At 42.3% G+C, this 24223-nt stretch overlaps 1 protein-coding gene across 6 annotated transcripts in view; it reads left to right on the forward strand.

Annotated features, from left to right (window-relative positions):
• Positions 1 to 11724, forward strand: part of LOC147441184 (amino acid transporter AVT1B-like) — a 121596-nt gene extending 109872 nt beyond the window's left edge. For 4 of the 6 annotated variants that reach the window (XM_086482875.1, XM_086482879.1, XM_086482878.1 and 1 more), the window contains exon 10: positions 7039 to 8243. In XM_086482875.1, coding sequence (XP_086339001.1) covers positions 7039 to 7163 — 125 coding nt within the window. In that variant the 3' untranslated portion in view covers positions 7164 to 8243. Of the gene's footprint in view, positions 1 to 7038; positions 8244 to 11501 lie in introns of those variants that run through there. The other 2 variants (XM_086482877.1, XM_086482876.1) reach the window with 2 other exon arrangements.
• The last annotated feature ends 12499 nt before the right edge of the window (positions 11725 to 24223 follow it).

Consider the following 24223-nt stretch of genomic DNA (forward strand, 5'->3'; position numbering starts at 1 on the left):
CTCTGATCCTATCTAAATGTAAAGCGAGACTCTTGGCAAGCCAAAAATCCCAATCCTCAAGGATTAGTCTCGGTCACCTACCTAAGGTTTTTGTCCCCGACAGCGGCGCCAATGTTGGACGGGTACGCCGCGACGGACGTCACCACAGCGAGAACTCACCTAACAAGTAATGTCAGCTAAGGACGAAGCTCGACCCGCAGGCGCGTGGAAGCAAGCATAAGGTGTCAACCTACACTCGACCTACTCTTAACTAATTCCTATAGAGGTCTCTACCAATTGTCTAAGTCACAGCCTTCAAGAGTACAAAAGAGGAAACTTCCTACAACGCTTGCTAGAGCCGAACACCCATCAAACACTTTCGAAACACCATAGAACTTGAAGGAGACCCTACTAATACATGTAGGCCGCTCTCCCTAAGGTCTATGAACCAAAATCACGACCCAAAACACACAGTGCAGAAACACGTAGGATGTCTGGCCGAAATCTGCAGGTCTCCGTTTTCGAAATCTAAAGTGCCTAATGTGTAGTTCTACTCAATGTGAACGCGTGGATATACTGCAATGCGAAATCGGATAGCGTATGCTCACCCAAACAACTGATGAAGCTCGTCGAAGGAGCTCTCAAAGCCGGACCGTATGCGCGCAATGTTGGTATCGGCGCGTAGCTCTAGTCGGGGGCAACACGTTGCACTTCTCCGCACTCGATTCCGACCACTGTAGCACACGTACCGTCAAGACGAAGTTCACACTCTCTCTCTCGTACACAGTACGCTCACTCACAGACTTCAAACTTCTTTTTAAAAATGACAAAAGGTCCGTCATTAAGGTCAAAAAGTGGTATATATACCTTGCAACTTCTCACACCCTAAAGTTCCAAAATCAACCATCTATTCAATCTAACTATCAAAACTGGAATACAATCTGGAAACTTCTATAAGTCCCAATATCTACAAGGTGAAAAATCAATGAATGAATAATTACAAAAATAATAGTCCACCGAGTAGTTAGATGCCGTGGGGTGTGTCCAGCTTCTAACATCAAGTGTGTACCAATTGTATACACCTATGGGTCCTCGTACTCATGTAGCCCCTACCCCTCCCATTGTTTCAACAACCTATGCTCCACAACCACAACACCCAAGATCTTATTTCAATGGGACCATACCGGATAGCCTTAGCATGTCACATCCGATGTCTGCTATGCCTAGGGACACACATAGGAACTTTCGGCCACCACATGGCACAACACCGTACCAAACTTGGAACCCAAGGGCTTCCTATACGCTAAGCCCAATGCCAATACCTACTCTACATGTAGTCTCTTGAGCACCTTCACCCACGGTGCTTGCTCACTTAGGCGACTTGGCAACATTTGCTCAAGCCATCGGTCGATCCATTGCTGAGAATATGCGTAACACGCCTGATAGAGAGCCTAGAAGTAAGGCAGTACAAATAGCCAAGCTCACATAAAAATTTAGTGGAGACAGGGATGTGAGAAAGCATATTGAAGTGTTTGAACAAATATTTGATTCTCTAAGAGAACACAATGACCTGGCATAAGAGTGATCCTTTAAGCCTAACCGTAAGTGGGAAGGCTGGGTATTGGTATAGAACCCTAAGGGTGGAAGAAAAAACGATTTACCCTACTCTTAGGAGACTATTCTTAAAAGAATTAAAAGAATACATACGAGAGGGAGTGCTTTGGGGTGTAGTGTCTCAACTCCAAAAATCCCAACGAGAGGAAGGAGAGATGGTGAGGGACTTTATTGGTCGCTTGAAAAATGTGAATTCTCATTGTAATCCAAATGAGCACTTCAATAATAATCAATTGCTTGATAGATTCATTAGGGGATTACGACATGAGGATATCTACAATTGCCTAGTCATTAGAGGTATCATCACTTGGGAAGCAGTCACCACCAATGCGATCCAATTGGAGGATAATTTAATGATTCAAAGAGCCTAAATCTACTAGCTCGCAACCATTGGGGCATCAACCAATGACCCTAAATCCTATTGCTAAGGAGCCAAATATATCTGAGATGACTTTAGCAAATCTCACCAAGGCCATTCAAAAGAGTCTTAGATACAATCGTGCTCCGCAAAACAATCATATGTATCCAAGAAGGGAGCAACTCAGTATGCTATGGTCTGTATAGTACCAATGAATACCCTACCTTTAGAGTAAAATTCAATGGGAATTGCAATGCCTATGGGAGGTATGGTCATCAAGCTAAGGATTGCATAGTATTTAAGCGTGATATGGCCTGCATTGATTCCAGCCCCCACCTCTTGAACAAAGGTCACAACACATGGTCCCTAGGGCCCAAAATGCTGTTTAAACAATACCCTTACCACCTCTAGTGCTAGGACCACAACCACCACATCCGAGAATCATTGTTGTGAATCAAGTGGGTTGTGAGTCATCTAATGCTTGTTTGGAAGGCTGTGAGGAAGATCTAGACCCTAATATTGCCTATGGGATTAATGTGCTTGAAGAAAGTCCACAATACTACATGGAGGACTATTGGGGACAAGTCAAACATGTCTATCAAGTAGCTGCTCTTGTTGCAAGAGGCCAAAATATCAATTACACTGCCAAGAGACCGCCTCTTCAGTGCTATGAGTGTGGAGGTCCACATCGTGTGGCCAAGTGTCCTATTAAGCTACAAAAGAATGCCACACTAATGCCAACCAATCAAGCGAGCACGTCTACAATGCTGATACTCATGTGTAATTGATGTGGCATAGATCACTTGATTGCCCAGTGTCCGAATAATCCAAATGCATCGAAGATCACACCATTAAACTTGATTGAGGTTATGGAGGAGCCAACACAAAGTACACCTATGGTACCAGTAAACGTACTCACACGATCGATGCTCCAAAAAAAAAAATAATTTCTTGAAGAAAGAGAAATGGCATCAACTGCCCAATCTCAGAAGAAGAAGAAAACACGAGGGAAGAGATCGCAAGAAGCAGCGAAGTCCGACCCCAGTTCAAAGACCAACATAGGGACTGGTGACAACCCCGTATATATGAACGACACAGAAGAGGATTCTGATTCAGGTGAAACCATGGAGACCAAAATGACCACTAAGAAAGAAACCAACAAGGAAGATCCTCATGAGCCACAATGCCCAAGACCCAAGAAGAAGAAAGGAACTTATCCAAACCCTATAGAGGAGATCGAGCGAGTCAAGCAATTATGGAGTTTGGTATAAGATACCCAAAGAGATCTAGAACGAGCACCTAGGCAGATCTAGATTACATACACAGTGTTCCCTACACAACAAAAACCTCATAAAGTCCATAGACCCCTAGCCATACCTAGTGTCATCTAAGAAGAAAGTGACTTAAAGTCATGGGAAAGTGGACATACTCACTTCTTGTTGGAAAGAATGTTTACAGAGGGACTACCTGACCCTATCAAAGAAATGGAGATCCCATTTTCCCCACGTCAAGGGACTGAAGCCCAAAAGGTGCTGCTAAATAATGCCAAATTGATGGATTTCATGGTTTCAAAAGTTAGAACCACCATCGTGTCCAAACTATATGGAGACCCTAAGCTATTCTTAGCTCTTCGAGCTTTTCTCAATGGAGACTGAAGGTCGGGCTACCACAATTTGCATAGATGGATGGAGCTAGGGAGATGCCAATAGAGGAGGAACACTTAGATCCACAACCCAACCTAGATGAGAACCCTGTTGTAGAAATACATGTTAACAAGTTGGGACAATACTTTGAGGGCAATGAATCCAACACAACCATACCAATCACTACCAAGGGATTAACTGTGAAGGGAATCCTTGATGGTGGCGCTGGGGTTAGCATTGTAACTAAAAATTGCTAGGAAACTATGGGAAGACCTCACCTTGGGACCACAATCATAGTAGTAAAGATGGCAAATGGGTCTATTGTTAAACCTATTGGGATGCTAGAAAATATCAAGATCAAGGTCTTTGGACATAAAATAAGAAATACCTTCATTGTTATGGATTTCTTTAAGCACAATATGGCATCTGAGATGATCTTAGGTCGTCCTTTCATGAGGGAAGCACCATGTCTACTTGCAGTTCCAAGATTCTGTCATTCGAGTGGAACTTGTAACTAGTGGAGCACATCGTCTAGGAAACAGGTTTATGATCGATCATAGATCTGACACCACATTTCATTTGGCTCCATTGCAGTATTGCTACACATGTAAAATGGACATGGATTTTGGGAAAGATTCTCCTTATATGGATGTTCTACCTGGGATGACCGAGTCTGACAATGTGGATTGGGTCCACGTAGCAGCAACCATAGACACTTACAAAAACAGGGGGACGACCTGGGTAACACCTTAGGGGGATGAAATGCCACCACTGGTACCCTTAAATATGCTAGAAGCAATGTACATAGCTTATGATGACCTAAAAGATGAAGGTTTGATTGGCCTTGGAACCAGCCCGGTGAGGTCACCTAATAAAAATGTAACCTATCACGTGAGTTCAACAGAAGGGTATTTAAAGTTCTTGAAACTTACAAAAATATATATACAAAAGGACATTATTTTTTCAAATTTGAAAAAAATTTATAGATTTTAAAAGAAAAGGGTACATTATATTCTTAACAAAATTCACAAATAAGGGGTTTTACAAACATGTCTTGAACGCACGTGATATGGTAGTTTTACACATAGTGAACCCCCCGAGGGAACCAGTAGCATTTCACAATAGCCCACATGATTTGGAGTCTGAATCATCAATTGAAATTGACTTTGAGAACAAAGAATCTGAGTTAAATCTTAGTGCAAATGTGGCCAGTGGTACCCTAGATAACAATCTATCCAAGGGAGCAGAAGACACAAGTAGCGATTCATCTAGTGACTCTTCACTAGAGATCGGCCGTAATAAAAAATTAGACAAGAAGAGTAAGAGATATAAGAGGCAACGATATCAAACAAATGTGTGTGCTAGAATAAATAAAAAGAGATCTACCACAAAATGGCTTAATTATATAGGGACATGTGATGCTCATTGGAAGTTGGTAGATAACTGGGGTGGATACCTTCAAAGCATTATGTGGTGTAGTCCACAACCCATTGACATCACACAACCTCAGGCTATAGAGAAGCCAAAATTGAGCCTTACCGTAAGGAGACGACATAATAAAGAGTTACAAGCCATCCATCAAAGAAAGCACCCAAAGAATAGGCATAGCTTAAAAAGATCCAAGTAAGAGTTGAGGCTTGAGAAAGACAACAACGTCTTAGACGCCAATGAGAGGCTAATTTGGGAATCATGAAAGCATTTTTGAAGACACTGATGATGATTCATTGGAATTTGAGCCACCTCTACGATATCCAATTGAACTAAATAGCCTCTATGGGAGAGTATTATATAACGCATTATTGGATATAGGAGCTCAACATAATTTGTTATCCTATGGAGTTTGGTGTCAGCTAGGAAAACCACCCCTATCCACAAGCACCATCCAAGTCAAGGGCGTCAATAAGAAGAAGACCACTATTTTTGGAATCCTACATACTCCTGTTATTTATGACAATGGAACCATGATTCAAAGCTTTTTGGTCATGCCTGTTGGTACTATGGAGGGTAATTTAAACTTGGGGTGCAAATGGATGTCTGCAGTCAAATGTAATATCGATTGGGAGATCGGGAGTATCATGACGCAGAAACCAACTGATGGCCCTACGGCTCAAGGAATAACACCTGAAATCTCACCTCTTCATAACACAAAAAACAACAAAATATTGTCAGTCCAAAAGTCACAACATCCTTGCCAGTAGCACAACCCTCTAAAGATTCAACTTCCATGGCTACGATAGATAGTGCTACATCAAAGGCTCCATGTGATCCGACCAAGGGTACATATCAATGTGTCCCCAAGGTATCGTTATCGGACCCCCCTATGGTTCAAGTTAATACACAAAGGAAACCTCGAAGGAAGGCGTTCACTCAAGTTAAGAAGGTGAAATGCAAATCATGTTGGATTCCCAAACAACTATTAGAAGCCCAAAGCTACTACAATGGAAATGATTGAATTTGGGTACCTAAACGTAAATCGTCTCCTTTCCTATCCAATACAAAACCATGTGAGTCAAATCCTGTGATTCCAAAGCCGGTGGAAGACCGTGGGAAGGGAAAGATTACAGAATGCTACACACCTATTCCAAAGCTGGTTTGGGCTCCAAGGCAAAACCAATCTATTTGGTTTAGCTCAGGAAAGGGGGAGTTCCATGAAGCTTCTAGCTCCTCATGTAATGCATCCATAGAGATAAAAGCTTCTACACAACCTCCACCTACCATAGGCAGCCTCCATGAAGCTACAAAAGATTTGACACCTCCCATTGATCAATTATTACATGATGCACTACTTCAAGTTCATTCATGGGAGAGTACCTTACCACCCTTGCAACTCGACGAGGCACCCAAGGTAATAGAGAACTATTGGCTAAAATCCTCACCTATTACCAATTGGAATAACTGGTTCCAAAAGGTGATGATATCCTTTTAAAGCATGATGTACCCAAGGAAGGGGGGAGTCTTCATTCATGTCAGCCTATTGAATTATTTCCCTCTTACCCTGCTTTCCCTAACCCTTTAGCTTTCCAATTTTGGGAATTGTATATATATACATATATAGTAACTAACCACCCTATAGTAACTAACCACCTTAGTTTTAAACAAAAAAAATAAAAAAAATAAAAAAAAATAGTAAAGAGCAAGAGCAATTAGCAAACAAGTGTGCACAATATTAGTCAAAACATGGCCTTATTAAAGAGGATTACACCTACCTTGATGATGAGGATGGTGGTTTAGCCTTTGAGGAGCTACCGATCGAGCTCTCTAACCTCCACTTACTTTGATCCTCATCACTTACTTACTCGAGTGATGGAGGGTAGGTAAGATTAGTACGATAGGAGTGTTTTTTTTTTACAGTTTAGTGATTAGCAAAGTTCTTTTTTCCCACTGATGTGTCTCTGAAAGGTGGATGTTTGATGGTGACTATTGTGCAATTTGTGACTACATAAGGATGCCTTCGAAGAACAACGACAATGGATGTTACAATGGATGTTCTCCATTATATCAGGTGTATTACTTCATTTTATCTATGCTTTCCACAGTTACATGTTTGCATCTTGTCATTTGAGTTCTAACAATGCATAAAATTTGTGAAGTTGTGACATTGCGAATTTAGATCTTATAAAATTTTCAAACTTCTAGTACCTTGTTCTTCTCTTTGAGTTTGGTCTATTAGTTGGCTTTAAGTAGGTATCAGGACCTTAGGCTAAACTAAGCCACTTAATTGCTGACTTTAATTCCTAAATAGTCTATTAATTGTAGTAAATTTAGTAATGTTTAGGCTATGAGGATATAGTTCTCTCTAGCTTATTCCACCTTAGTGTGACTTGTGTTGTGGAAGTCCATGTGTTAAGCTGATATTTGAGACCTCGAGTCTCCCAGCTGCCTGGTATTTGAGACCTCGAGTCTCCCAGCTTGCTGGTATTTGAGACCTCGAGTCCCCAGCGACTTGTAGTAACTATGACAAAAAAAAAAGAGAAAGCAAATAGCACAAACTTCCTTGTATTTTATGTTGATCACATTTAAGTGGTATAAGTGACCAGATCACTAGTCTTTAGACCCCGACGAACATTCTTAGGGTTAGGTCCTCTTTAGTCCATATTTTTTAATTAACATTGATCAATCTAGTACTTACTTTAGCCTTAGCTCTTGTGTACTTCTCTTCGAGTCAACCTAATAGATCTTAACTCAATTGCATTTTATTCAGGTACTACACTTGTTTTTGTTGTTGGCAATGTTACAATTCATGAATTTTTTTTGCATTTCCTAGACTATCATGTATGCATCTCACTTATTGTACGCCTGCACGTGCTGCCTTTGAGCTTTCACAATGTTGTTTTTCTTCTGCTTACACGTACTCCTGTCATGGATCCCAATGCTGTACTGTTATATTTTGAGGGCAGAATCTACATCAGGAAGGGGCGCATGTTAACCACCTTCATCCACTTCTAGTAGTCATGGGCCGGGCTTGTTGGTCCACTAGGAAAAGGGTAAGAGTGATCGCCGATGAGAGGCGCACTCTAACTAGAACATTCAAGGGTTAGTTGGCTAAGCATGGGCTCCCAAGTGTGAATGGGCAAGCTCATATAAAAGTCACCTAAACCTAAAAATCACTCATTCTCTCATTTGTGCAATTGAAGAGTGCTCTTGCTCCATCTCCATCTTCTTCTTCATCTCCTTGTGTGTGTGTGTGAGAGAGAGAGCAAGAGAGAGAGAGAGAGAGAGAGAGAGAGAGAGAGAGAGAGAGAGCATTGTGACGGCACAACGGCGGCGAGGTGGTTGAGCGTGGCACAGTGGTAGCTCCCTCTTCTTCGCGGCAAGGAATCCTCCACGAAGACGAGCGTAGGGTGGTGAGTGATACACCCTTGTTCCCTTGAGCTTGCTAGATTAATATGGTTGTGTGCTTGCAACCATTTGTGGCTCGTACACAGTGAACGGCTAGTCCCTTGCTTTGACACGTGCGACAAATGCGCACACTAGCTGTTACCACTAATCCCTTATGCATCTGAAATGGCCGCTCTCTAAGCAATACACAATGTCCACTATGCTACAACTGAGGCACTGAAATGAGACTGTGGCTGAGTCTTGGTACATAACGTACACCCCATAGCGTAAGCAATGCACCACTAGGTAAAGACATGCATACATCTCCAGCACCCTCTATGTCATATACTGAACTATCAGCAAACTGCACACAACCAAGTCTCCCACTAGAGAAAGAGCAAAACAAATCACGACGTGGCGTCACGTGAAAAACTACATGCTTGTCTAGTGGAAAACACGTAGACAATGTGCTATCCCAAGACACAAAGTAGTCTGAAGACAAGCTAAACTCAAAAGTGACATGCCCGTCACATGCATACTCTCTAGTATCTGTCCTCATAGTAGCACCATGCATCTGCCTCTTTCACTTTATCATACACCTGAAGCAAAGGTGCCTAATATGCCCATCGTGGCCGCAGTGCCAATATGTCAGCCGTGATCGTGAGCGAGAACCACCTCTAACCTGAAGTGTCTCCATATCCATGCCAAAACTATGGCAAACAATGCTCGAGATCATAAGACTCTCCCACCCAAGAGCAAACCACTGTCTCAAGCAAAGAAGGTGAGCAAAGGTCAAGCTCACTAGCCTTTGCAGCAGGCATATATTTCTGGCAAAATTTTGGGAGAGCCTCCTCTGATCTGGAGCCAAAAACGCAACAATTAATCGCAGTGGAGAAGACAACAAATACCCAAATGGCCAATCGTGGAATGTACTCATCCGGAATCACCTCGCAAAGTCATACACAGAGCCAAACTGCTCTAGCCCGAGTATCACTTAACGGTGCCACAAATGACATACATATGTGAGTGAAAAGTTGCTACCAAAATGTGTCAATGAATGAACAATGTGCAGAAAGCCGTAGCATACACAACCTGTGTAAAAGTGGGAGCCAAAACTCAACCACTATCAAGAGTAACAAGAAATGTACTTGTAGAGTAACACAAGCTCGTGTATGGCTGAAAAATATGGCTGCAAATCAGTCCCAAAACAGCCCCAAATTCAGCTTTCAAATAGCTGAAGAAATAGGTCACAAATGTGCTGCAAATTAGCTTACAATTGAGCCATACATAGGCACCTACAAAGAGGGAATGATGGCTGAAAAATTAAGTTCACAAATGGCTTGTAGACCTGGCTCGTAGACCTGTCAATGTGAGAGCCAAGCTCGATCACAAAACTATGGCGAGTAAACTCTAGCCACTATCCCACAAAAGCATACACAAAGAAAAAGCTCAAGACACCTGCCATGTCGAAGCTGGTATGCAACCCAAAACACTACAGAAGATGTCCTCAACTACAAATGGCCACACTTGTGGGAATACTAGACTCAACCTGTAGCTAGGAGTCAAAACTGAAAGCTCCAAATAGCCGAACGCTCACAACTCAAGACCAAAAATGCAGAGCAGAACACGTCCGTGATGCACCACCCAAAAGGGAAAACACTGTACGCAAATCCTAGTGCTACAAGCAATCGCAATCTTGATCAACGATGCGCTTAAAACTGCTGAAAAAATGTCACCAGAGTTTTGTTAGCAAAACGGCTACAAAACCAGTAACCAAAGTGAATGCACACTCAAAACCGTGCAACCAAAGCGCATCAAACCGCACTCCAAATGCATGTACCAATCTCCACACTTTACATATATCATTGCAAACACCTGCAAATCTAGTACACAAATACCTGCTCTACCTGTGAACTGCCAAAATACATGCTCAAGGCATACATTACCGAGCTCAAACTGCAATCACATGAGTCTCCCTAAGCATCAAACCACATGAGGCATACATCGTATCCTCCCACCTGTGAAAAAACTTGCAGCCAATACCTTGCAAATCTAGTACACAAATACCTGCTCTACCTGTGAACTGCCAAAATACATGCTCAAGGCATACATTACCGAGCTCAAACTGCAATCACATGAGTCTCCCTAAGCATCAAACCACATGAGGCATACATCGTATCCTCCCACCTGTGAGAAAACTTGCAGCCAATACCACTTTGACATCAGAGACCAAACCATGTGTGGAATCCTCGACACACAATAAACAGCTACTGATGCATATATTCAAAGGTCAAAATTAGTTCAAATGGACATCACCATTGTGTGCCAAAACCCCAAGTTACACCCTAACCTTGCATAAATTGTATTTCGTATATAAAAGTTACGCAAAAAACACTGTTTTCGAGCCCAAAAAATGACCTACGAAAATCAATTTTTGCAAACCTACTATAGTGTGGGTTGATTTGTCAGTAATAGAAAGCTTCTATAAGCTCTCTGTATGTCTGGTCACTTGTCCGAGCTCTCCAACAGCTGCTATGACTACATCCCTGCAGATCCAGACCTGCGTTGTCTCCCCAACCAAGCTCTGATACCAATTGTAAAGGCATGGATTGGAGGCATGCATGTGTGCAGCGAAGATGGAAAGAGTGTGAAAGAGAGCATGACACAGGGATGTGGGGTGGAGCTCCAAAATCTCATTGTATGAGAATAGTGTGAGAATGAGTGAGAGTTCGTTATTCTTTGTATGTATAAAGAATAAGGAGATAAATGTTGGTAATCGGACACTGGCCGGCGAACACGGGCAAAGCACGATGAGGCATGCCGCCTTTACCGAACATATTTAAGGTCTAATAAAAATTGAGACTATATAGAAACCATATATATAATTACTTAAATCAAAGAAAGAATAACTTTTTTAACAAGCATTGAATTGAACTTAAAAAACACTGGAATACATGAACACTTTGGACATTAGTTTTAAGTTTCAAAAAGTTGTAAGTTGGACATGGATAACAACTGATATAGTTCGTTGACACCTGTAAAACGCATTCAAGGTTAACATATATGTTGTCTTGTTTGAATGGATGCAGGTAATGACTCTATCATTTCTTGGAATTTTTTGGCTTTGTGTTTAATAAGTGTTTTGCTTAGTGCTTGAAGTTTCCATCTTCATTGCACTAGATAGTATTGAAGGAAAATAAAGAATTGTATTGTAAAATGTCTCTCTTGATGGGAGAAACCATAATACAAAGCCTTTTGGAGGGGGGACCGCCTCCATGTAAATCTGATCCTCAACTGTTGTCAATAGCTTAATTTCTCTCTCTTTTCAAGTGTTGTTCATGCTATCTAACTAGGTGTTATACTTTTTGTTGCTCTCTCCACCCAAGCACTCTTGTTATTCTCATTAGGAATCTATTCTAATGAAATGCTTACTATGTTCATGCTATTTTCCGCTACACACAAGTTATTAGGCCATTAAATGTTACACAAATTTTTCAAGACTTTGAAGTAAGGAAATGATAGTTTTATGTAAGTTTAAGAATGGGATCACTTTTCTACCTTTGCATAGCTAGTCTAATAAATTCTAACTTTGACATGGATAACAACTAAAACAAACTTTGACACCTGTTATACGTAGCCAAGTTCAACAAAATATGTCGTCTTGTCTAAACAAATAAAAAGGTTTAGCATTGGTGCAGTCCGACCTTGGAGATGAAGGAGTATCTCATATTCAGTTATGGGTTTAATCCTGATGTATAGGATAACTGGAATGTCATTTCATTTTGATTATATTGTACAAAAATGAATTGAATTCATATTTATTTTTGCACAAACCATCTTCCTAATATCTAAAGCCAGTCATTTTTTGAACAAAATGTTCTTTTGTGTATAAGTAATATCTTAATACAACAACAATATACAAGAGACTAAGATGCTCCACCAAAATCCCGCAACAAATGAAATCGTGACTTTGGGAATTGGGAAAAAAACACACATACACACATAGCAGGCTCCGTGAGAATATCATAGAATTGTCACCTTGTTCCGAGAGCATCAGAGACTGTGTATAATCATGAGAGATTATCATTCACAAAAGGCGATTAATCATACTACATGATGGGCATGAATCTAATTAGCTATAGCACAAGGGGAGAAACGTGTGTGTGTGAAAACAAATTCTGTCGTAAATCCGATAGACCATCGAGCAACACTATTAATAGCTCTTTTCATTTAAAAAAAAAATTGAATTTTTGAAGGGGTCTTTTTTATGGACGCATAGTCAATAGCCTATTATGTCACATCAGACAAGTCTAATATATATCTCAAGCTCCATATTTGTCTCTCTCTCAAACTATTACGATAATTATCGCAACTCTTAATACTCTCTCTCTCTCTCTCTCTCTCTCTCTCTCTCTCTCTCTCTCTGCCCTCGTTGCATAGATCTTTAAGGTCTCTTGGGATAGTTTCCTACGACGTTAAAATTCTATAACCTTTCTATCACCCAAGTGTGGTAGATTAGTTATGCCATTTTTCTCTTGAATAACAGGTCTTGAGTTCAACTCTCCTCGTCGGATAGATCTTTAAGGTCTCTTGAGACAGTTTCCTACGACGTTAAAATTCTCTTCTTCTTCTTCTTCTTCTTTACCTCCTCCTCCTCCTCCTCCTCTCTCTCTCTCTCTATCGGCCCCCTCGTCTCTTCAACTCCCCACCCCTCTTCGCAGGCAGGGGAAATATCATGGCATTTCCTTTCCCTAGTCCTCTTATATTGTAGAATGGAAAGATAGAGCTCATAGTCTCCTTCATGTGCCACATGGGGAGCCTGAAAAGGACTCTCCATTATAGAGTAGAATGGATAGTAGCTTTAAATTTCCAAGAAAATGTGGAACCGTGGAAGACTTCAAAGTATGGATACCTGAATCGGTGACCCAAAAAATGTTTCTGGACAAAGGTTTTAAAACTGGCTATAATTGTTACCATATGTATGTGGTAGTGATGTGTGTGAACACACTTAGGACCGTTGGGGCATTTTTTCCCTCACTAGGAGGTTTTTTGCCCCATGCATTGTATGTACACCCATCACTCTAGGGCTAGCTTATCTTTCCATTGCACACTAAGTAATACTACTCTCCGTTGTGTGCCTTAAGCTTCCTTCGTCTTCTCGAAGCTGTGTGTGTTTCCTTGCAGCCATATTTCCAACAATTGGTATCAGAGCAGGTTGCGTCCTCCCGGGCTTCGCCAACATCGTCAGCACACGCTTGCTCACTTTCTCCGATTTCAGTGGGCTTTGGTGAGCGTCAGTAGAGGTCGACAAATACTCGGATTATTCTGCTAAAATTTTCCATTCGGGCTCCGATCGACCTCCATTTCCACTATAGACAGAACTGCACATGCAATTTTTTCCTTTTGTGTAGAATTTTTGTTAGTGTCGTTTTTTTCATAAGAGGTCCCTTACAATCTTCTACGGATTGTGCTATATAGCACGTGTTGGTCTTGGTTCGTTTCTCCTCTTTTCGGACAGTTTTCACATCAAGTGCAGGCAATCACCATGGCTGACAATAACACATTTGTGTTCAAGATGTTTGTTGCTGAGGATAAATTGGATGGGGAAAATTACCCATTGTGGGCTTACATGATGCAAGAATGTTGTGAAGGGCATTGATGCATATCTTAGTTCTAAGGATGCTGACGATGTTGAGGATGTTGCAGGTTTTGGTGGGAGGGTTTTTGTGCTTCCAGAGTTGTTTTTCCTACGGCTGAGGAGGCTCATTGGGATGTAAGAGATGTGCAAGCTCATGCATTGATTGCATTATTTGTGAAGCACACTATTATTCCTCACATTCGTTCAGCTAAATATGAAAAACAAGCTTGGAATATTCTGGCTGGTCTTTATGCAAGTCGTGATGAGGCTAAAATTGCATTGCTGCATAAAGATCTAGAGCCGAAGATTATGCATAAGGAAGATGAAATGAACACTTTCCTTGCTGGTATCAAGGATATTAATGAGAAACCTTTTTCTGTAGGCGAAGTCATTTCTAACAGCTCCCTTGTGCATACTATTCTTGATACTTTGCCAAGTTTTTATCAAACTTTTGCTAGTACTAGCCGACTTGTGACCCAAGGAAATCCAGAAGTTGTCAAGTTTGATGCATTATGCACATTGTTGTTGCAAGAGTCACTTTCAAGGAAAAACAGACTAAAGAGTGTGCAATTGAACATGCTTTTATTGTTGCTTAGAGGAATAGTGGTAACAACAATGTAGCCACTTCTCATGGTTCTTTGGCAAGTGGCAAATCACCTATTTCCAATGCTTCTATTGGAAACACCTAGTCTGGGAATTCTGGTGAAAAGGGCAAAAGGAAGATGCGTTGCCATTATTGTAAAGCTAATGATCACTTGATCAAGCAGTGTCCAAAATTGAAGGCAAAGAGGCTGGTTCCACTACTAATGCAACTATTGAAGAGTCTTCTGTGAAAGGAGATTGTGATACTAATGTAGATGTAGAATGGGCTTTTAATGCAAAGTGTACTTATGATCCTTCTCTCTATAATGCATGTATGTCAGTTACTGCATATGCTCATGTGTGGTGCTTTGACAGTGGTGCTATAAAGCACATTACCTCTCATCGTGACTTGTTTACCTCTCTTGAGGATATCCGTCATGGGAATACAGTCACTTGTGCTAATAATGCCTCTTATCCAGTCAAGGAGTTGGAAAGATTGTGCTGACTGTTGTGAATGGTAGTTCTTTCACACTTGTTGATGCACTTTATGTACCTAGGATTAAAAAGAACATTTTGTCTATATTTGCACTTGCTAGACTTGGTCTTGCTATCAAATTTGTGGATGACAGATGTATAGTTCATGATCTCAGTTTTGGTGATAAAATTCTTGCATTTGGTATTTTATGTTATGGGCTATATAAGCTCAATTTGTATAACAAGTGTGGGTAGAATTTTGCAAATGCAGTTGCAGATGCAAAACTTTGGCATGCACATTTTGAGCATCTGAATTTTACCAGCTTTTTACATTTGCAGAATATAATATGGTTGTATCTTTGCCGCCTCTTGAAGCAATCGTGAAGCATGTTTTGAAGGCTATATTTTGGGTGAGACGGAGCATTCAAAATTTCCAAAGGATGGTTCAGTAAGGGCTATATGCAGGTTGCAACTTGTGCATAGTGATATTTGTGGGTCCATGCAAACTCCGTGCTTGGGTAATTACCTTTACTTCGTGACTTTCATTGATGATTTCTCGAGGCATGCATGGGTGTATCCGTTTAAAGCGAAGTCCGAAGTGTTTATGTGCTTCAAGAAATTTTTGGCTATAGATGAAAATGTCTACTATGGGCACCCTCCATTCCGATCAAGGGGGGGAGTATATGTCTCATGAATTTAATGCATTTATGGCTAGTCGTGGGATAAACACCAATGTATAGTGCCATATTTCTTTAGCAAAATGGTATTGTTGAGAGGAAAAAAAGGCTGCTTACGGAGTTGGAACGATATATGGTCAAGAGTCAAGCTTTGTCACATTCGTTTTGGCTCGAAGCTATCATGTGTGCCACTTATGTACTTAACAGGTGTCCTACAAAAACTTTACATTCTATGGCTCCTTATGAAGCATGGCGCCTTCTATTGATCACATGCATGTTTTTGGTTGTTTGGCTTATGCTTTGGTGCCACAGATGCAGTTTAGAAAATTGGATGATAAGGCTGTCAAATGCAATTTTGTTGGTTATAGTGCTGAAAATAAATGTTACAGGTTGTACCATCCACAAACAAAGCGTATCTTGGTTTCACAAGATATTGTGTTTGTGGAAGATTGTGTTAATCTCTTATTGTCATGTACTAGAGAGAGTAATGTAAGCTCATAGGACATGAATGAGACAAATGTACAACCTATGGGAATGTTTGAAAATGCTACAGGTCAGCCTATTAGTGACGAAGATGTACATGATGTACTTGATGAGAAAAGGGTTGAGAATGAGCAGGCTAGAGGTATGTCAAAATGGTTGGTGCATACTTTGTGTGACAGCAAATTGGATGCATCTTTGTCTAGTCATACTCATTCAGGTTCTCGCCATGCATCTTATGTATCAAATTGCTATGCTTTGGCTATTTCTAGCTTATGTGATGTAGAGGAACCTCTGTTTTTTGATGAAGCACAGAATTCAAAAAATTGGATGGTTGGCATGCAATCAAAATATGATACACTTATAGAAAATGACACATGAACTTTATATGATTTGCCTCCTGGCAAAAAGGCCACTCGTACAAAGTGGGTTTACAAGTTAAAACGCAAGCCGGATGGTAGATTGATTTCCATAAGGCTAGACTTGTTGCAAAAGTCTATTCACAATATAAAGGCATAGATTATAAGGAGACTTTTTCTCCCACTTGTCGTATGACTACTGTTCATTTTATATGTGCATTGGCAGCTCATTTTGGTTGGGATGTACATCAATCAGACATTGTTCTTGCTTTCTTGAATGGTGACATATTTGAGGAAGTTTATGTAACGCAACCTCATGGTTTTTTCAAGAAAGAACAAGAGGATAAAATGTGCAAATGTAAAAAGCTCTGTATGGGTTGAAGCAGTCTCCTCATTCATGGTATGAGAAAGCTGACACTCATTTGGCCAAACGAGGCTTTTGTAACAATCCAACAAAAAGCACCTTGTATGTAAAGCGTGAGAGTGATGTACTTCTCATTGTTGTTCCATATCTGGATGATTTGCAGATCACTGGTCCAAATGAGGCAGATATTTTTGAATTTAAGGTTAATTTGAATGCTACTTCGAAGATGAAAGATTTGGGGTTGCTTCATCATTACTTGGACATACAACTTAAGCAGTGTGATGGTGGTATTGCCTTGTGTCAAACAAGTTACATAGAGATATTGCTATGCATGTTTGGACTTTAGGACTGCAAGCCTAGTGCCACTCCCATGGAAACATGCTTGAAGTTGAGTCTTCATGATGCTGGTGATCCTGTCGATGTCACTCTTTACCAAACTACTATTGGATGTCTTATTTATGTATGCAACATGAGGCCAGATATTCAGTCTCACAGGTTAGCATATTTATGCATAGCCTAAGGTCTAAGCATTGGCAGGTTGTCAAGCGGATCTTTCGCAACTTGAGTGCTACTTTATATCTTGGGTGTTTTATCCCAAGGGAAGATCATTGCCGCCAGATTTACATGCTTTTTCGGACTCAGATTGGGTCGATTGTTATGGACACGTTTCCACGAGTGGTTCTTGTTTCATGCTCGACAATTCATGCATAATATAGTTGAGCAAGAAGCAACCTACTGTGGCCACTTTGAGTTGTGAGAGTGAGTATAGGGTAGTCTTCACAGCTACGGTTGAGTGTGTGTGGCTCAAACGCCTCATGGATGATTTGGGTGTTCTGACAGTTAGAGCGCATTGGCAGTTGCGAAGAACTCAGCCTTTTATGCTCACACAAAGCACATTGAGTTGCGTTACCACTATATTATGGAGAGGCTCTCAGTAGGAGAGATCATCTTGGCTTATGTACCAACACAGGAAAACCTTGCAGATCTTTTCACAAAGGCATTGTCTCGTGAGAAATTTGAAGCTTTCTGCAAAGCTTTGGGCTTACTCTCCTTTGTGGACTAGTCATGTCCTCATGGCATGGCACTTCCCTATACTCTATGTGCCATCTTTCGTTCACCGCATCACTCCCATGGCGGATTTGTTACCAAATACATGTGGTAGTGATGTGTGTGAACACACTTATGACCGTCGGGGAATTTTTTCCCTCAGTAGGAGGTTCCTCCCCCCCCCCCCCCCCCCCCCCCCCCTTGCATTATATATACACCCATCACTCCAAGGCTAACTTATCTTTCCATTGCACACTAAGTAATACTACTCTCTATTGCGTGCCTTGAGCTTCCTTCGTCTTCTCCAAGCTGTCTGTGTTTCCCAGCAACCTTATTTCCAACAGTAATATTCTTGCCAAATTTCAACATTTTGTTATATCCTCAAAATTTTGATGGTCAGATTTGGATTGAATACATTTACCAAAACTATTAAATAAACTTTAGCCAGTGAAGTGTTGTTGGGGTGTAGGCCAGGTGGCTGTGGGAAACCGCCCCTATTTACACTTTCACCTAAATGAATATAGGGAGAGAAAGGGAGAGAGTGGATAACTCTCTCACTTTCCTCTCCACTAACCCCAAACCTGCTGTGTACTGTGCTTCATCTCCCCCTTCCCCATTTCTCTTCTTCCCCTCTCTTGCACACACACTCCGTACACGCACACGCGCACTCATCAATTGGTATCAAAGCTCAGGGCATCCGACCCCGAGCCCCGACATCTCCCGCCTTCCTAATCGTGTGTGCACCGACCCTAGGCTGGGGGAGCTTGGCAGGCTGTGAAACAAGTCGAGAGCACTGTGAGATAGAATTGGGCCTCATAGCTTGGCATAGTGAGCATGTCGGACAAACAAAGGAGAAAGCCTCGTAATTGGAGCATCAAGGTGCTTTGCAAAAAGAACTCGAAGTAGGCTCAGTAGGCAAAATCGAGTGCAGGCCAAGCAAAACAAATCTTGGAATCAAAGCCAATCGAGCAAGTACAATTCCCTTGTACTCAATAAATTGGATTTGTCGGCACCAACAGGAGAATTGTACAATCGGGCAATGTGCAGGAGATCGAGACAGAGGAGGCATTTTCGGGAAGAACGAGCATGGCAGTAGCGAGCTTGACCAAAGGCTATTTGAAGCTTGGAAATTGAGAGCTTGCAGTCGAAGGCAATCGAGAGGAGAAACAAAGCCTTGGAAGGCAAGCCGAGCAGTAGAAAATTGGGGGCAAGCAAAGCTGCAACGCTGCAATCGAAAGGACCAAGAGCTTACTCTCTGCAAGCGTGCAACAGGAGAAGGCGAGCAATCGGGGGTGCAGTACAGGTAGTGTTGATCTGAATCAAATCTAGAGCTCATGAGCGTTGGGAGAAGGGCAGCAATTTCGGCATGTTGTGTGTGTGTACACACACACACACACACACACACACAGAGCAACATTGTGTGCTTGGCGTTGAATACCCCCCTTTGGCAGCGTGCACTGGCACTCAGCAACAAATAAATAAGCCTTACAACTCTTGTGTGCAAGGGCTCATTCCCACACAGACCTCGACAACCTCACTGCCAAAGAGCTTGAGAGAGAGAGAGAGAGAGAGAGAGAGAGCAAAGAAGAGACCAGGGTCTCATCGTCGACATCAACGATTCTCCGATTTCGACATTGACTTCTTTGACATCGTCATCCGACTTCGACGTCCACTCCCGAGTCCGACAAGTTGAGAGCAATCTTTACAGACCGAGCAAGATCTACGATCGATACCGATACGACTCGGTATTGGCCGCTCCAGCATTGGCGTTTTACGGCTACTCGGCTAGCCACTTTCGCCCGACGGCGGAAGGCGACATCGACATCGACACCGCTCATGTGCACCGGCTCGACACTCCTCATTGCGGCGGATCTCCGACATCCGACCTAGACACCGAGCGCTTCCCCACACGAGCGCATTCCCGCGATCGACGACCGTGCTTGCAACATGCACGGGTGAGGTACCTCTATCATAGAGGAGTGACACCCGACATCGGCACCGAGCGCACCGATCGCCCTGTACGACACAGTTTACGGATACGACATCTTTGGCGGCTATTCGACTAGCATATTTCTGCCCGACGGCAGAAATCGGCACATAGCGACACCGACACGCAGGTTATAGGCCACAGGGGGGTTTTTCAGCCCATTCACTCACAAATTCTCCAGGTTACCAGACACAAGGCTTTCACAGGCGATTTGGCAGTCATTTTGACATCAGATTCTCTGCGGACACATGCGTTGACAGATGCATTTTGTTGTGAGCACACCTAGTGCTAGTGAGCTCTTTTGAGAGCAGATATCCCCGCAGGGATCACTTTCACTGCATGCAGCAGTTCTTGGCGCTTGTTTGCGCGCGATTTTACTCATGTACGTTGAGTTGCGGACACTGCCCACTCTACTTTGTGTGGAGCCATTTTTGGCTATTTTGGCAGTTTTTCCCGGCCGTTTCCGAGACTCGGACCGGAAGAGCCCTTTCTGAGACTGAGGCTAGTCCATTTGTGTCTGCATTAGCCTTTTGGAGGGTCGATAGCGTGAGGTTTTCTTAGAGCTGGGGTGTGCTCGAATGTTGAGACACTTTCGGTGATACAGGTAGCTAGAGTTCCCCTTTTACGGTACCCTCGCCATAGGATATGTATCTGGACGGTTATTTATGCTTTTGACGCCGAGTTGGCACTCACATAGCAGTTGTTTTGTGCAGCAGATGCCCAGTTAGTGCAGTTGGCACATTTATATGCATTTTGAGTTGAGTTTTGACTCCTCATACAAAGGAGACTCTGCCGGATTTACTTCCCACGACTCGTGACTTCCATTGTTGGCACTTTTGAGTCTATTTCGGTTGAGATTTTACTCACGCTACAAAGGTTACTCTGCCCAAATTTCTACAGCTTCTCGCCATAGTTTGGCACCTCTCAAACCCTCTTATCAGCGATGGCTTCTTCTTCAGAAAAGAAGGAGTATTTCATTCGGAGGTTCAATGGCAGCAACTTCACCATGTGGAAAGAGCGCATGAAAGATGTTTTGATAAACAAAGGCCTCTCAGAACCGTTGAAAGAGCGCGCAGAGGATGATGATTATACACAAGCTCAATGGGAGCTTTTGGATGCAAAAGCCATGGCTACGATACGTCTACATCTAGCCGAATCAGTCTTCTTCACTATCATAGGGAAGAAAACAACCAAGGAACTTTGGAATAGCTTATGTTCAGCATGGGAGAGAAAAAGTGCATCCAACAAAGTTTTTCTCATGAAAAAGCTTATGAAGCTCAACATGAAAGAAGGTAGCACAGTTTCCAGTCATCTCAATGAGTTCAACTCCTTGTTCAGTCAGCTGACATCTCAGGGCTTTAAGGAGTTTGACGATGAACTCAAATCTATCTTCTTGTTATGCTCTCTACCCAGTTCATGGGATATCTTTTGCACAGCCATTAGCAATTCAGCTCCAAATGGCAAGTTAGAGTTCAATGCTGTCACAGATGCGTTGCTCATTGAAGAGATTCGTCGTAAATCTCTCGATAATGCTAGTCATGGAGATGCATATATGGCTGGTAGTTCAACAAAGCCAAGAGGCCGTGACAGGAACAAATACAAAAGCAAAAGTAGAGAGCGGAATCCTCGTAGTCCTAGCAGACACAGGAACCAAAGTAGAGACCGCAATGCCAAAAAAAAATGTCGTGTTACTATTGCCACAAGAAGGGTCATTACAAAAAGGAATGTCGCAGTTTCCTAAGAGATCAGAAAAACATGCAAAAGGATAATTCTGGCAAAGGCAAAAGTACAGTAAAGATTGAGGAGCTTGATATTGTTGAGTCTCCCATACCTATCACTGCAGTAGAGGATGCTCCTCCTCCAGTGATGCTCATTATGCCCACAGAGATTCATCCTGAGGTGACAACAAATGCCTCAGATGTTCTCATTTTCACTTCAGATCTCACTCTAGATGCTTTGGTTGCACAGGATGAGGGTTATGCACAGAATTGGATCCTTGATTCTGGTACAAGTTTTCATGTCACATCGCATAGAGAGTGGTTTTCCTGTTATGCATCCATGCATGGAATTGTCAAGCTTGGTAATTCCTATGAGCTTGACATTATTGGCATTGGTGATGTGAAACTTCAGATGCATAATGGCACTACTTTTGTGCTACAGAATGTCAGACATGTGCCCAAGCTTACGAAAATCTTGCTTTCTATAGGGCAATTGGATGATCTTGGCTACACTACAGTTTTTCGTAATCGTTCTTGGATGATCCGCAAGAACAACCTTATCATGATGAAAGGCAATAAAAACGGATCCCTGTACTCTTTGTTTGTTTCGAGTGTCGACAAACACTCTATCTATGTTGCCGAGCTGCCGTCTCCTGAGTTGTGGCATAGCCGACTAGGGCATATTAGCCAAAAGGGAATGAAAACACTTCAGCATTTTGGCTACTTACCTGTGTTAGATTACACGGACTTTCCATTGTGTGAGCATTGTCTGTATGGCAAACAGACTAGATTGACATCTTCCCCATTGAATAAGAAACTAGGCGAACCTCTAGACTTGGTGCACAGTGACTTGTGTGGTCCAATGCCACATAAAACTCTAGGAGGGGCAAACTACTTTCTCACATTCATAGATGATTCCACCAGAAAGGTGTGGGTGTATCTCCTTAAGCGTAAGGAAGAAGTCTTTTCGACATTCCAAAAATTCCTCGCCATGGTTGAGAACCAATTAGGAATAAAGCTCAAAGCTTTTCGCACGGACAATGGTGGAGAATACGTCTCCATAGAGTTCAAGGATTTTTGCAATAGAAGAGGCATTCGGCGGCAGTTTACTGCTCCATACACACCTGCACAAAACGGGATAGCTGAAAGAATGAATCGTACAATTCAAGAGGAGTTGTCTCTATGATGTCTATGGCGAAGCTTACTCCAGAGTTTTGGGGGGAAGCTGTTCTGACAGCAGTGCACATCATCAACAGGTCACCTAGTTCTCCTTTGAATTTCAAAATTCCAGAGGAATTATGGACTGGCAAAAGGCCAAGCTATGCGCATCTACGTGTATTTGGATGCGAGGCATATGCACATGTGCCCAAAGAACTTCGTCGGAAGTTAGGTCCCAGATCACACAAATGCATCTTTATTGGCTATGGTGCAAACGGAGAGATGGGATATCGTCTCTGGCACCCAGAATCAAACAAAGTCATTCGTAGCTCACATGTGATTTTCAATGAATCAAAAATGCACAAGAAGCCCATCAAAGATGTTGAGTACAGACGTGTTTGTTTTGAGGATGTAGCCTTCGAACCGACTCAGTTCAGTAGTGTTGCACCTACTCCTCAAGTGCAAGATACTACTATTGCTCCGGAGAGAGCAGAGTCCAGCAGTCAGGCACTAAGACGCTCTGAGAGAGTATCACGTGCGCCCGAGCGGTTTGAGCCGGGTATACACCACATTTTGAGCAGGCAAATCAAATGATGAAATCAATCAATTGAAAAAGATGCTAAGCACTCAGTTTTCCATGAAAGATTTGGGAGATGCCAATCACTTTCTTGGTATGCACATCAAGAGAGACAGGCAACGTTGAATTCTTGAATTATCTCAAGAAAAGTACATTCACAAAGTCTTGCAACGTTTTAGTATGCAGGGGGGGAAGTCATTGAGTACCCCAATGCAAGCATACTCCAAACTTAGCAAGGAAGACTCTCCCAAGACAGTGGCTGAGAAAGAGGAAATGGTGAAAGTACCATATTCTTCAGCAGTTGGCAGTTTGATGTACGCTATGGTAGCCACAAGACCAGACATTGCACATGCAATGGGAGTGGTTAGTAGGTACATGGCAAACCCTGGCAAGAAGCATTGGGAAGCAGTGAAGAAAATCCTCAGATATTTGAAAGGTACAGCTAGCAAGTGTTTACGCTTCGGAAACAGTGATGCATCTATTGTAGGTTACACGGATGCGGATTATGCGGGTTGCGTGGATCGTAGATGATCCACATCTTGCTATGTGTTCATGTTTGCTGGAGCAGCTATCTCTTGGAGATCGTGTCTCCAAGATTGCACGTCTTCATCTACCACTGAGGCAAAATATGTTGCTGCGTCTGACGCCAGCAAAGAAGCCATATGGTTGGCTCGTCTAGTGGGAGATTTGGGCATTCACGAGGTTCCAGTACTACATTGTGATAGTCAGAGTGCCATTGCTTTGGCAAAG

This window comes from Adiantum capillus-veneris, chromosome 15, assembly GCF_014529385.1.
Source record: "Adiantum capillus-veneris isolate H3 chromosome 15, ASM1452938v2, whole genome shotgun sequence".
In the NCBI taxonomy this organism is placed as follows: Eukaryota; Viridiplantae; Streptophyta; class Polypodiopsida; order Polypodiales; family Pteridaceae; genus Adiantum; species Adiantum capillus-veneris.